The sequence below is a fragment of the Lontra canadensis genome, unplaced genomic scaffold (genome assembly GCF_010015895.1).
Source record: "Lontra canadensis isolate GAN:19392208 unplaced genomic scaffold, GSC_riverotter_1.0 scaffold219, whole genome shotgun sequence".
NCBI lineage: Eukaryota > Metazoa > Chordata > Mammalia > Carnivora > Mustelidae > Lontra > Lontra canadensis.
This window is the reverse complement of record NW_022631213.1, coordinates 65368-78097: the sequence shown is the minus strand read 5'-3', so window position 1 is coordinate 78097 and position 12730 is coordinate 65368. Positions and strand designations below refer to the sequence as shown.

Below are 12730 nucleotides of genomic sequence, written 5' to 3'. Positions count from 1 at the left end.
ATGCACTGAAAAGACATAACATCATTTTTCTCTTGCCTGTATGTGGCACTTGGGTTGAAAGACATCTTGCAGAAATGAAAAGCCTGTGCTCCTTATATTTTTAAAGATTTTATTTATTTACTTGAGAGAGAAATATCAGGAGCAGGAGGAGAAGCAGAGGGAGAGGAAGGGGAAAGAATCTCAAGCAGACTCCATGCTGAGCACTGAACCCAACAGGGCACTTGATCTCATGATCCTGATATGACCCTAAGATCATGACCTGGGCCGAAATCAAGAGTCGGATGCTTAACAGACTGAGCCACCCAGGTGCGCCTGAATACTGGATACTTTTTAAAATGTTTTCTGTAAACTTGAAATTATTTTAAAAGTTTTTAAAAATCCCATGAATATACATTACACGAGACCTTGGTGCTGAACCTGCCATGTGGAAGGAAAGAAAAAGGTGATTGTATAGCCTTATGGTGAACTTGCCTGAGACATAAGCGAGGGTATCAGAAATTAATACATTAACATAGCACTTCACAATTTACAAAAAATGAAAACAAACAAAAAAACACTTGTGTCATTTGCCCCTTATAACAATTTTGTGAGGCAAGAGATTTACTAGTTTTATAAAGCAAAACAAACCAAAACAAAACAAAAAACAAAAGCTAAGAAAAAGTCAGATGACTTCCCCAAGGTCACACTCACAGACAGACAAAAAATAAACTGAGGCATATTAAACATTTTAAGCGTTGGAGGAAAAACGGATTTGAATGGGGACAGCACCAAACCAGAAGTGCTTAGGCATGCTCCGTAGACAGGAGCAACCAGAAAGACTTACACAGATAAAAGTGCAGAAGCAAAGAAAGTAAATTATTTGGCCAGCTGTAAAAGCTTAAAGTCTAGTTGGCCGTGACTGTCCTCAGCGTTCTGATTTCCTAACCTTGAGGAATTTACAGGCTTAGATTTTGATGTGCTCACATAGGCCACCACGCCATTAGCACCACCTCAGTCTCAATGCCTCTTTGTTTAATTAATTTAACACATGTACTCGCTTCGGCAGCACATATACTAAACAAAAATTTAACACACCTCCTAATTATGTAATCAGTTTGATCCCATCCAGGTTTTTTTTACTTTTAACACAACCCTCTTGAGGCAACAGCAAATAATAACATGAGTTGACTCTAAACAAAATTGTAACATCGTTTGTACCTTACTGGCGGTGAACAAGGTCTTCCTACTAAGGTAGGTAAGAGACCCTAAAGGATCCAGGTATGAGGTCCACTACCGCACACTGCTTACTTGGCGGGCTACCCTATCCCCCATGGCCCCACTTAACCCAGGGGATCCTCTGGTCTCCACATGGGCTTCGATTTCTGTCATGTACCTTCCAACCAGTGCCTGAGGAACAGGGCCAAGAAATGACCTTCAATCTTTGCCCCAACGACAACCTTCTGGACGACATTCGCAGCCAACAACTATTTCTCAGGACTCCTCACTCTCCCTCATTATTGCGCCAACACTTAAGCTCCAATACTTAAGCTCCAATTACACCCTCTGGCCCCGCTGACCAATCATGATCTTTCTCTTTTTCTAGACTTCCCCTTGGGCTCCTGCGGTCCAATTATAGCTGTCCTCTGGAACGCAAGGGCCGGAAATCCAGAAGAGAGCTGTGCGGGTTTCGGTGGGCCACGCTTAGTGACCGCAGACTTGGGGGAGAAGTAGTCCTACGCAGCCTCCAGCCCACCTCTGTACTTCCCCACCCACATGGGTTAGGAGAGCCCTTCCAGTAGGCCTTTTCTCACCACCCACTGTGAAGCTGGAATGGGCTGACAGCGGCTCACGGTAGCATACGAGCTCTGCTTGCTCACCCTCTCTCTGTAGTACCCCAAGATGTTGGGACCTGAGCCTAGAGACCTAGAATGACTTGAGCTGTTCCAGTTTGCATGGGTCTGTGTTGGGCCTTCAGTTGCCAAGTCCCAGTTATGGTAATGGCGGACAGACTTTAAGAATCATCTAATCCAGACCATTCACAGTGCACTCGATGATTATATGAGTGTTTCAAAGGCTCAGAGGCTCTTCTCTCCTTTCTCTCTCTTTGGTGGGGGAATTAGGGTCAAGCCTGACAGGTGCAGGACTTGCTGCTGCCATGCCCCTTAATCCTGGTGCTGCTGAGCAAGGGCTTCCATGCCAGCCTCCCTGATCCAGACAGCTGTCAGACTATGAGTTAGTATGGCAGAGGAGGAAGGTGATGTGGATGAGGAGGATGTGTTCCTGGCATTTGCCCAGGGTCCCTGTCCTCCCAGGAGTCCCCTGCGTCGGGCCTTGGACAAGGCCTTCATTATCTTCCTGGCCCTCGTCCTCACACTACTGACACTGGAGGCTGTTTGTAGGCTACTGTGGCTGCTGCCATGGGCAAAGTTTGGGGACTGGCTCCTGAGAACACCTCAGAAGGAGGAGGAGCTGGAATTGTGACCACCTTTCCTATTAATGTTCTCTTCTCCTGCTACAGAGGTGAGAGCAGAGGGAGATGGGACGGCTGGGGGCTGTGGAGGGGACACTGCGATAGCTTAGAGCAGCTGTCTTACATTTTTTTGCACCTACACATTGGAAATTAATTTTGAAAAAGTTTGTACTCACATTTTAAAGTCACCACCTAAAATTTTTCATCATAATTAAAATTGTTTCAAGGATGTAATTTCTGGTATATTGAAAACATTCACATTGAAAAATGAAACAGATCACCCTTTGAATGTCCAGGGGAAGGGTAATATCAGAGTGACTCGATACGCACCACTATCCATTTAAAAATAGATAAACAAGCTCCTAACAATTAGGATTATTCCTTTCCTTCTTTCATGACTTTCTTTTCTCCTTGAACACCTTGTTCACTTCCCCACAGACAATTTTAGGCTTTTATTTTTTTTTTTTAAGATCTTATTTAGTTATTTGTCAGAGAGAGAGAGCACAAGCAGGCAGAGGCAGAGAAGCAGGCTCCCTGCTGAGCAAGGAGCCTGATGCAGGACTTGATCCCAGGATGCTGGGATGATGTCCTGAGCCAAAAGCAGCTGCTTAACCAACTGAGTCACCCAGGCATCCTGACAATTTTAGGCTTTTATACTTCAAAAGTCTTTTATTGACTAATCTATCCTACTTTCCTGCCTATACTTATATTTTAATTGAGATGAAAAGCATTTTTCTTTCTTGTGACCATGACAGAAAAGTTAAAAAAAAATTTCTTCTGTGCTATCATTATGAGAACAGAACTGATTAAATGGCATAAAGACTGCACACATTTTTTAAATGGCTAAAAATTAAGGGTGCATTTTTTAATGAGATAAGGGAGGAGGTGTTTATGGTACCTTGATGAAGGAAATAGGCTATGAGTGTGTGTGTATGTGTGTGTGTGTGTGTGTGTATGTATGTGCGTTTTAAGATTTTATTTATTTGAGAGAAAGTGAGGGGAAGTACAAGTTATGTGTGTGTTTAAGATTTTATTTATTTGAGAGAGAGAGTGAGAGGGAAAGTACTAGCTGGGGGGAGAGGCATAGGGAAAAGGAGTGGGAGAAGCAGACTGGGAGCCCAGATAATGACCTAAGCCAAAGACAGATGCTTAACTGACTGAGCCACCCAGGTGCCCCACTATGTGTTTCTTTGTTAAGACAAGGTAAGATTTCATGATTGACAACCACAGGCACACCTTAGAGATTTGCAGGTTCAGTTCCAGACACAACAAAGCAAATACTGAAATAAAGCAAGTCAAAGGAACTTTTTTGGTTTCTCAGTCCGTATAAGTTATGTTTACACTATAGTCTATTAAGTGTGCAATAGTATTATGTCTAAAAAAACACAAATGCACATACCTTAATTTAAAAACATTTTATGGAAGGGCACTTGGATGGCTCTGTCAGTTAAGCAGTCAACTCTTGATTTCTGCTCAGGTCATGATCTCAGGGTCATGAAATTGAGCCCTATGTTGGGCTCTGCATTGGGTGTGGAGAGCCATTGGCATTCTCTCTCCCTCTCTCCCTCTGCCCCTCCCGACCCAGCAACACACACACTCTCTTGCTCTCAAATAAAAAAAAATACATTATTGCTGAAAGATGTCAGCTATCATCTGAGCTTTCAGGGAGTTTTAATCTTTTTGCTGGGGAAGGGTCTTTCCTAGATGCTGATGGCTGCTGACTGATCAGGGTGGTGATTGCTCAAGGTTAGGATGGCTGTGCCAGTTTCTTAAAATAAGACAACAAGGATGTTTGCTGCATCTGTTGACTATTCTTTCACAAATGATTTTTCTGTAGCTTGTGATGCTATTTGTTAGCATTTTACCTACAGAACTTTCAAAATTAGAATCAATTCTCTCAAACCCCGCTGCTACCTTATCAACTAAGTTTATGTAATATTCTAAATCCTTTGTTGCCATTTCAATAATCTTAACAGCATCTTCATCAAGAGATTTCATCTCAAGAAAACACTTTTTTTTTTGCTCACCCATAAGAAGCAACTCTTCATCTGTTGAAGATTAATCTTGTGATTGCAGTCAATTCAGTCCCATCTTGAGGCTCCACTTCTGATTCTAGTTCTCTAACCATTTCTACAACATCTGTGGTTATTTCCTCCACTGACATCTTGAACACCTCAAAGTCCTCCATGAAGGTTGGAATCAACTTCTTCAAAACCCTTATTAATGTTGATTTTTTTAAAAAGATTTTATTTATTTATTTGACAGAGAGAGACATCACAAGTAGACAGAGAGGCAGCCAGAGAGAGGGAGAAGCAGGCTTCCCGCTGAGCAGAGAGCCCAATGTGGGGCTTGATCCCAGGACCCTGAGATCATGACCTGAGCCAAAGGCAGAGGCTTAACCCACTGAGCCACCCAGGTGCCCCTTAATGTTGATATTTTGACCTCATCCTATGAATCACGAATGTTCTTAATGGCATCTACATTGATGAATTTTTCAAGAAGGTTTTCAATATATTTCCCCCAGATCCATTAGAAGAATCACTATGTATGCCAGCAATAGTCTTATGAAATGTATTCTTAAGTGATAAGACTTAAATGTCAAAATTACTCCTTGATCCATGGTCTGCAGAATGGATGCTGTGTTTAACAGGCATGAAAACAATATTAATCTCATTGTATATTTCCATCAGATCTCTTGGATTACCAAGTGCATTTTCAACGAACAGTAACCGAAAGGAATCTTTCTGAGCAGTAGATGTTAACAGTAAACTTTGTTGTCAAGAGATGTGCTGTCATCCAGGCTTTATGGTTATTTATAGAGTACAGGCAGACTAGATTTAGTGTAATTCTTAAGGCCTCTAGGATTTTTGGGATGGCACATGAGCAATGACTTTAACTTAATGTCCCTAGCTGTATTAGCCCTCAACAAGAGAGTCAACCTGTCGGTTGAAGATTTGAAGCCAGGCACTGACTTCCCACTAGCTATGAAAGTCCTAGATAGTATCTTCTTCCAATATAAGACTCTTTCATCTACACTGAAAATCTGTTTAGTGTAGTCACTTTCCTTAATTATCTCAGCTAGGTCTGCTAGGTAACTTGCTACATCTTCTACATCAGCACCTGCTGTTTCCCCTTGCACTTTTACGTTATAAAGATGGCTTCCTTATACCTCATGGACCAACCACTGTAAGCCTCAAACTTTTCTTCTGAAGCTTCCTCACCTCTCTCAGCCTTCAAAGAATTGAAGAGTCAGAGCCTCTGAGAGTTTGGCTGTTGCTTAAGGAAATGTGGCTGGTTTGATCTTCTATCCAAACCATTCAAGCTTCCTCCATATCAGCAATAACGCTGTTTTTCTGATTGTTCATGTATTCTCTGGAGAGGCAATTTTAATTTCCTTCAAGAACTCTTCCTTTGTATTCACAGCCTGACTGCTTGGCATGAGAGGCCCAGCTTTCAGCCTATTTCAGCTTTCAACATGCCTTCCTCACTAAGCTTAATAATTTTTAGCTTTTGATTTAAAGTGAGAGGTGACTTTCCTTTCACTTGAACACTTAGAGGCCATCGTAGGGTTACTCATTGGCCTAATTTCAATATTGTTGTGTCTCAGAGAATAGGGGAGACTGAAGAGAGGGAGAGAGGTGGGGGAACACTGGTTGGTGCACAATATTTATTAAGTTCACTGTCTTATGTGGGTGTCACTTGTGGTATTCCAAAACAATGACAATAGTAACATCAAAAACTACTGATCACAGATCACCATAACAAATATAAAAATAATGGAAAATTTTGACGTATTGCAATACTTACCAAAATGTGACACACAGACACACAATGAGCAAATGCCGTTAAGAAAATGGTGCCAATAGGGGCAGCTGGCTGGCTTAGTCTGTAGAACATGCAACTCTTGATCTTGGGGGGTTGTAAGTCTGAGCCCCACATTGGATGTAGAGATTACTTAAAAATAATTTTTTTAAAAAAGAAAAGTGTTGCCAGAAGATTTGCTCAATGCAAACCTTCAATTTATAAAAAAGCAAAAAAATTTCCACAATATCTGTGAAGCACAATAAAATGAGGTATGACTGCATTTTTTTTTTTTTAAGAGGGAGGAAGTCTATTAAAAAAGGAAACAGGAAGAGGGAGAACCTCTACTGCAGGCATTTACTCAGTAAGACCAATTTTGCAAAAGTTGAGAATCTGGAAATTAAATTCCTCCAGCTCCTCTAAGTCTAAGTACCCTCTTGGAGTTTTCATGTTCCCTAATTTGAAGACTATAGGTGTAGACATGGTGTGGGATTCTTTAATGGAAGGGAGGGTTTGAGCTTCTGGTACTCTGAGAGCTTACGGATGTAAGGACCTCTGCGGTCCTAGAAAGTGGCAAGATGCTTACCACTTGTCGAATGTGAAAGGTTGCAGGAGACGGGAATCTCCGTGTTAACCAGTCTGACTTCCCCATAAGCTTATATTTGGACCCAGCTTGGCCTCCACGAGTCCTTCCGGCCTTTCTGAAGTTGAGTGAGATGGGCGTGAGGACAAGGCGGGCGTCAAAATCAGTTTCTTGTCTCTTTCTTCAGCTCTCCCAGAAGAAGAGGAGGAGAGGAGTAGAGACCCAAGGTATTTTAGAAGTCTCATTTCATCTGATAGCCCTCACAGCGGCAATTTGCACAGCTTCTCCTCAAAGCTCCCGCCCCATATCGCTGTCCGAAGGCCCTGGAGCTCCTGGACAAAGCTCGGCCTCCAGGTCATCACTGCCCACACTTCGGGAACCCCCACCAGAAAAGAACGGAAAACCACCTAGGTGCCACCTACTTGGTTGGTCATTAGTTCCGTAGAGGCGCTTAAAGAGACATCAATAACAATAGCAATAATAACAACACATTTGTATAGCGCTCTGTGCTCATTTGTATGGTTGTGTTATGATTTCACGATTGGGAGCGGAAAGAACCTGGAAGTAGAAGTAGCTGCTGGACAGCGGCAAGGGAGTGCGCAGCCTGCAGAAGGGAAGGGGCAGGCACAGTCGATTAAGCCGTGGAGAGGGTACAAGGCAGGTAGGAAAGTAGCTCCGGAAGGCTGGTCAATGGCCTAACGGAAGGAAAAGGGTTTTTTTTTTTCCCCTCTTAAGAGACTCTCGCTCTTCCCTGCACCCTTGCGCAGTCTTGGAGGGCCCAGTTTCTTAGCTGTCCTGTCCGTTCCCCCTCCCCTACTTGGAAAGGTGGCTCAGTCCTTCCCGCACGCGACCCGCCGACGGTTGGGCCGGATGCAGGAAGTTTCTGATTGGTGGAGTCGCAGAAGCACCGGGTGAAAAGAGCTCCGTCGGCGGCGCGCCCGAGTTCAGGTGTAGCCAAGACCGTACGGCAAGATGGCGCCCCCGTAGTTTGGGACGCCCTGAGGTGACAAGCCCGCCCTCTACTGGTCACAGGAAAGGGGGCCGCAGACCGTGTGGGCGACACTTGGAGGTGGGGGCGAGTCTACCGCCACTTCCGGCCGAGGCGGGGCCGAGCGCCGTACGACAATATGGCCGCGTCTAGGTGGCTGTAGGCGGAAATTCAGCAACTTCCGGTCCAGAGACGGGCCTGCGGTGGGAGGGGGAAGGAAGGCGGAGGGAACCATGCGAGGTTCTGAGATCAGCAGTGAGGGTCGCCTCGAGAGACCGTTTCTGAGGTGGGGGCCGGACGGTGCGGGGAGCGAAGGCGGGGGCGGGAATGTCGAGGGAGAGGTATTGGGGAGTCCCGGACGCTGAGTCTGAGGGGCAAGCTGTGGTACCTTCCTTCCAATCCCTGAAGGGGAGTGGGGCGGCCGGGGGACTGAACTGGGGGAGGGGGACTTGGCGGGAAGCTCATTCTGGGGAAGGGGTCGGACGCGGGGTCGGAATCAGAGAGGAATCGGGAGAGTTCAGCGCTAGGCTCGCAATCGGCTACCGGTCACAGAGAGAGAATGGGGGAAATCGGGTGGGGTAAGAGGGAGGGGACTTGAGGTGAGATCTCTCCCAACCTAACGCCCGGGTTTGAGGAGACCCGTCAGAGGGTGGAGTGTGAAGATAATTCAGGAAGGCGAAGGGGGAATGGGTGGTTGGGAGGGAACCTTCTTCGCCTCAGAGAGTCTCGGAGTTGGGGGTGATTCTTCAGGATGGGGTGAGGGTGTGGATTTGACGTGCTTGAGAGCGAAGTGGGGGAAGGCTCGGGAGGTGGTGCTGACGGGGGTGTGGTGTCTGTGTTAGGGAATGTCAGGAAATCCAGAGTGCAATGCGGAAGGTGGTCCAGGGGTTGGAAGAATCAACTTGGCTAGTATGAGATGATAGTAGGGAAACGAACCAGAGACAAGATATCGACAGGAGGGGTGGAGCTGGGGGCGGGGAACTTAAGGTTTTCAGGTGGTTTGGGCCCCCCCCTAGTAAAAGGTCAGAAAAGCCTCCGGTACTAATGTTTGCTGAAGATAGGCGGTGAGGACACTGTTGGGCAGGGCTGGGTGTTACTGGAGCCCAAGAAGACTGGAAAATGTGTGCGATGAAGGGATGGGCTGTGCTGGAGGGGCGCTTTCTGAGGCCCCATCCCCTTCCAGCAGGAATCCCGAAATCCCCAACACTTCCTCCCTCCGGGGGATTTGATCCCCCCATGGCCAGCGCTAACAGCATCATCGTGCTGGATGATGATGACGAAGATGAAGCAGCTGCTCAGCCAGGGCCCTCCCACCCACCCCCCAATCCGGCCTCACCCAGGGCAGAAGCCCCTGGCTCCTCCCAGCCCCATGGGGCTGGAGGAAGCAGTAGTTCTGGCGGCAAGAAATGCTACAAGTTGGAGAATGAGAAGCTGTTTGAAGAGGTGAGCTTTAGGGGAGAAGATTCTTGTGCCCCAGGGAGGGGGATGGCTGACTGGCTCTCCTATCCTTTCTTCCCCACTAACCCTACCTCGCCTTCTTTCTCTCAACCCCTCCCCCTTGTCTCTTTCCCCCTCCCTTCTTCCTCTGAACCCTCTAGTTCCTTGAACTGTGTAAGACGCAGACAGCAGACCACCCTGAGGTGGTCCCGTTCCTCTATAGCCGGCAGCAGCGTGCCCACTCTCTGTTTTTGGCCTCGGCGGAGTTCTGCAACATCCTCTCTCGGGTCCTCTCTCGGGCCCAGAGTCGGCCAGCTAAGCTCTATGTCTACATTAATGAGCTCTGCACTGTTCTCAAGGCCCATTCAGCCAAGAAGAAGCTGAACCTGGCCCCTGCTGCCACCAAATCTAGTGAACCCTCTGGGAATAACCCTCCCACAGACCCCTCCTCGGACCCCACACATGCCGAGACCACTGCCTCTGAGGCCCCAAGGACCCGTGGTTCCCGGCGGCAGATCCAGCGCTTGGAGCAGCTGCTAGCGCTCTATGTGGCAGAGATCCGGCGGCTGCAGGAAAAGGAGTTGGATCTCTCAGAATTGGACGACCCCGACTCCACGTACCTGCAGGAAGCAAGGTTGAAGCGTAAGCTGATCCGCCTCTTCGGGCGGCTGTGTGAGCTCAAAGACTGCTCTTCCCTGACGGGCCGTGTCATAGAGCAGCGCATCCCCTACCGTGGCACCCGCTACCCAGAGGTCAACAGACGCATTGAGAGGCTTATCAACAAACCGGGGCCAGATACCTTCCCTGACTATGGAGATGTGCTGCGGGCCGTGGAGAAGGCAGCTGCTCGGCACAGCCTTGGCCTCCCCCGACAGCAGCTCCAGCTCATGGCTCAGGATGCCTTCCGAGATGTGGGCATCAGGTTACAGGAACGACGCCACCTTGATCTCATCTATAACTTTGGCTGTCACCTCACAGATGACTATAGGCCAGGTAGGGATTAGTGAGATGCCTGTCGGTAGCCCTTATATGTCAGATGTTTGGTGGAGGGGGGCATCTCACTAGTCCTGTCTTCTAGGGTTTGGGCTGAGTACTCTGATTTTATATCTTCCCACGTAGGCATTGACCCGGCACTGTCGGATCCTGCCTTAGCCCGGCGCCTGCGAGAAAACCGGAGCTTGGCTATGAGCCGGCTGGATGAGGTCATCTCCAAATATGCAATGATGCAAGACAAGAGTGAGGAGGGCGAGAGACAGAAGAGGAGAGCTCGGCTTCCTCAATCTACCTCTTCCCACACTGCAGACCCCCCCAAAGCCTCCCTGGATTCTGGTGAGGTATGGAAGGGATAAACCCTTCAGACAGACTTTGTCCTTCCCTTGCACTGGCCAGCAGGGATTCCCCACACACCCATCCCCTGTCCCCCGAGGGGGAAGAGTGCAAAAGGAACACAAGAACCAGACCCTCTCGGGCAAGGGATTCCTTAGAGGAACTCCTTTGTCCCCCAGGGCCCTAGTGGAATGGCATCCCAGGAGTGCCCTACCACCTCCAAGCCCGAGACTGATGATGAAGAAGATGAGGAAAGTGATGAGGAAGAGGAAGAAGAGGAAGAGGAGGAGGAGGAGGAAGAAGAAGAGGAGGCCACAGATTCTGAAGAAGAGGAGGATCTTGAACAGATGCAGGAAGGTCAGGGGGACGATGAAGAGGAGGAGGAGGAGGAAGAGGAAGCAGGTATGTCAAGAACAGTCTCCTGTGTCAGTTCCCTCTATTCTGTTAGATATGAGCCACCTGTTTGAGACCCTTCCCTTCCTCCTCTTACTCTCAGCAGTATTCTTGAGTTCTCATGCTACCTCTCCCCTCTTTTCTTCTTTTCCAGGTCAGAATGGAGACAAGAGCCCTATGTCCCCACCACGGATGTCCACTGAAAAGAATCTGGAACCTAGCAGAGGGATCAGCAGGTCTGCAGGGGAGCAGCAAAAAAAAGGACTCATAGTGTCACCATCTTCATTGTCAGAAGAGCCCTTGGCCCCCTCCAGCATAGATGCCGAAAGCAATGGAGAACGCCTTGAGGAGTTACCCCTGGAGGAAGAGAGTCCTGTGTCTCAGCTCTTTGAGCTAGAGATTGAAGCCTTGCCCCTGGAGACCACCCCTTCCCCTGAGGAGAGGGACATTTCCTCTTCCAGGAAGCAATCAGAGGACCCCCTCACCACTGTCCTGGAGAATGGAGCAGCCATGGTCACCTCCACTTCCTTCAATGGAGGTGTGTCTCCTCATACCTGGGGAGATTCCTGTCCCCCCTGCAAGAAGTCTCGGAAGGAGAAGCAGATTGGAGCAGGGCCATTAGGAAACAGGTAACAACAAGAAGGACGAGGAGGAGGGAGGCTAAGGAGAGATTACAGGGGGCTTTCTGAGAGGAATATTGTGGAACTGGGTCTGCTGGGAGAGACCCCTCCAGCCTCAGGCTCTCCATAACCCCCCCTACATATTTGTGTTTCTGTCCCTAGCTATGTGGAAAAGCAAAGGGCAGTGCATGAGAAGAATGGGAAGAAGATACCTACCCTGTCTAGCCCACCTTCTCCTCTGACTTCCATGGCCCCAGTTGCTGATTCCTCCACGAGGGTGGACTCTCCTAGCCATGGCCTGGTGACCAGCTCACTCTGTAGCCCATCTCCAGCCGGGTTGTCCCAAACCCCCCATTCACTACCCTCCCGGCCTGGTACTTATAAGGTAAGAGGGGGAGGCACTTTTTCCCTAACTTAATTCTCTTTCATTGTCTGTTTAGTTTCAGGTGTTCCATCTGAATATTACATGCACCACATCCTCTCTCTTCCTTTTTCCTCACCCCTGTTTTTAATCTCTGATAAATCCTTCCCTCCGCTTCTACTCCCCCTATATTCCAGACAGACGTCTCTTTCTGACTCCATCTCTCACTCCCCTGCAGATGAGTGTGGCCACACAGTGCGATCCTGAGGAGATCATCGTGCTCTCAGACTCTGATTAGCTGCCTCCTCCCACTGCCAGCTTCCAACAAAATGTTTTGGGATAGTATTTGGAGGATGGTGGGAAGCTGATCACTGAGGAAGGGATTGATTGAGCTAATCGCCTTTTGGTGGTGTTTCTTTAAAAAAAAAAAAAACAAAAAAAACAACAAAAACTTAAGTTTTACACAAACATTAATAAACAATAAAGTTCTTTTCTTATTGTATCCTTGTCTTTTCCTTGTCCTTCCATACTCAATGCTTGGCACCAGCTGTTCTCAGGTTCAGGGTTCCCTGACCCCTGGCAACACTTTGGAGCTGTCCTTTGTAGCCTGTTCTTAGATCGCCTCTCTCGGAGTTCCCTCGCCCTCAGGCCTTCCCCTTGCCCTCTGCCTGGCACTGAAAACAAAACAAAACAAAACAAAACGTGCTTCGGCGTTCGAAATACGCTTTACTTTCTCACTTTGAGCTGTAGGAGTAAAAAGGCCAATCAGGGG

General features: G+C 47.8%; 2 protein-coding genes across 5 annotated transcripts; both read left to right on the top strand.

Annotated features, from left to right (window-relative positions):
• Positions 1–2194: 2194 nt before the first annotated feature.
• On the top strand, positions 2195–2460 carry SMIM40 (small integral membrane protein 40). The gene has a single exon (XM_032849146.1). The coding sequence runs from the start codon at positions 2218–2220 to the stop codon at positions 2458–2460; it is 243 nt and encodes an 80-aa protein (XP_032705037.1). The 5' UTR covers positions 2195–2217.
• A 5540-nt stretch (positions 2461–8000) lies between these two features.
• Positions 8001–12460, top strand: DAXX (death domain associated protein). 4 transcript variants are annotated; one of them, XM_032849144.1, is made up of 8 exons: positions 8001–8107; positions 9005–9264; positions 9420–10251; positions 10378–10592; positions 10764–10977; positions 11129–11606; positions 11760–11982; positions 12197–12460. In XM_032849144.1, the coding sequence occupies exons 2-8, from the start codon at positions 9058–9060 to the stop codon at positions 12254–12256; spliced, it is 2229 nt and encodes a 742-aa protein (XP_032705035.1). In that variant the 5' UTR covers positions 8001–8107; positions 9005–9057; the 3' UTR covers positions 12257–12460. The 4 variants fall into 4 exon arrangements, with proteins under 4 accessions (XP_032705035.1, XP_032705033.1, XP_032705034.1 ...); XM_032849142.1 differs by having other exon boundaries at positions 10764–10986; positions 11132–11606; XM_032849143.1 differs by having other exon boundaries at positions 8005–8107; positions 9008–9264; positions 10764–10986; positions 11132–11606.
• Positions 12461–12730: the final 270 nt, after the last annotated feature.

Excerpts from the sequence above, each read along its gene's own strand:
- SMIM40 (XM_032849146.1), top strand. The coding sequence starts at position 2,218 with ATGGCAGAGGAGGAAGGTGATGTGGATGAGGAGGATGTGTTCCTGGCA.
- DAXX (XM_032849145.1), top strand. The coding sequence starts at position 8,055 with ATGCGAGGTTCTGAGATCAGCAGTGAGGGTCGCCTCGAGAGACCGTTT. Across the intron at positions 10,987-11,131 it reads GGAGGAGGAAGAGGAAGCAG|GTCAGAATGGAGACAAGAGC; the intron begins GTATGTCAAGAA and ends CTTCTTTTCCAG. Across the intron at positions 11,607-11,759 it reads GCAGGGCCATTAGGAAACAG|CTATGTGGAAAAGCAAAGGG; the intron begins GTAACAACAAGA and ends TTCTGTCCCTAG.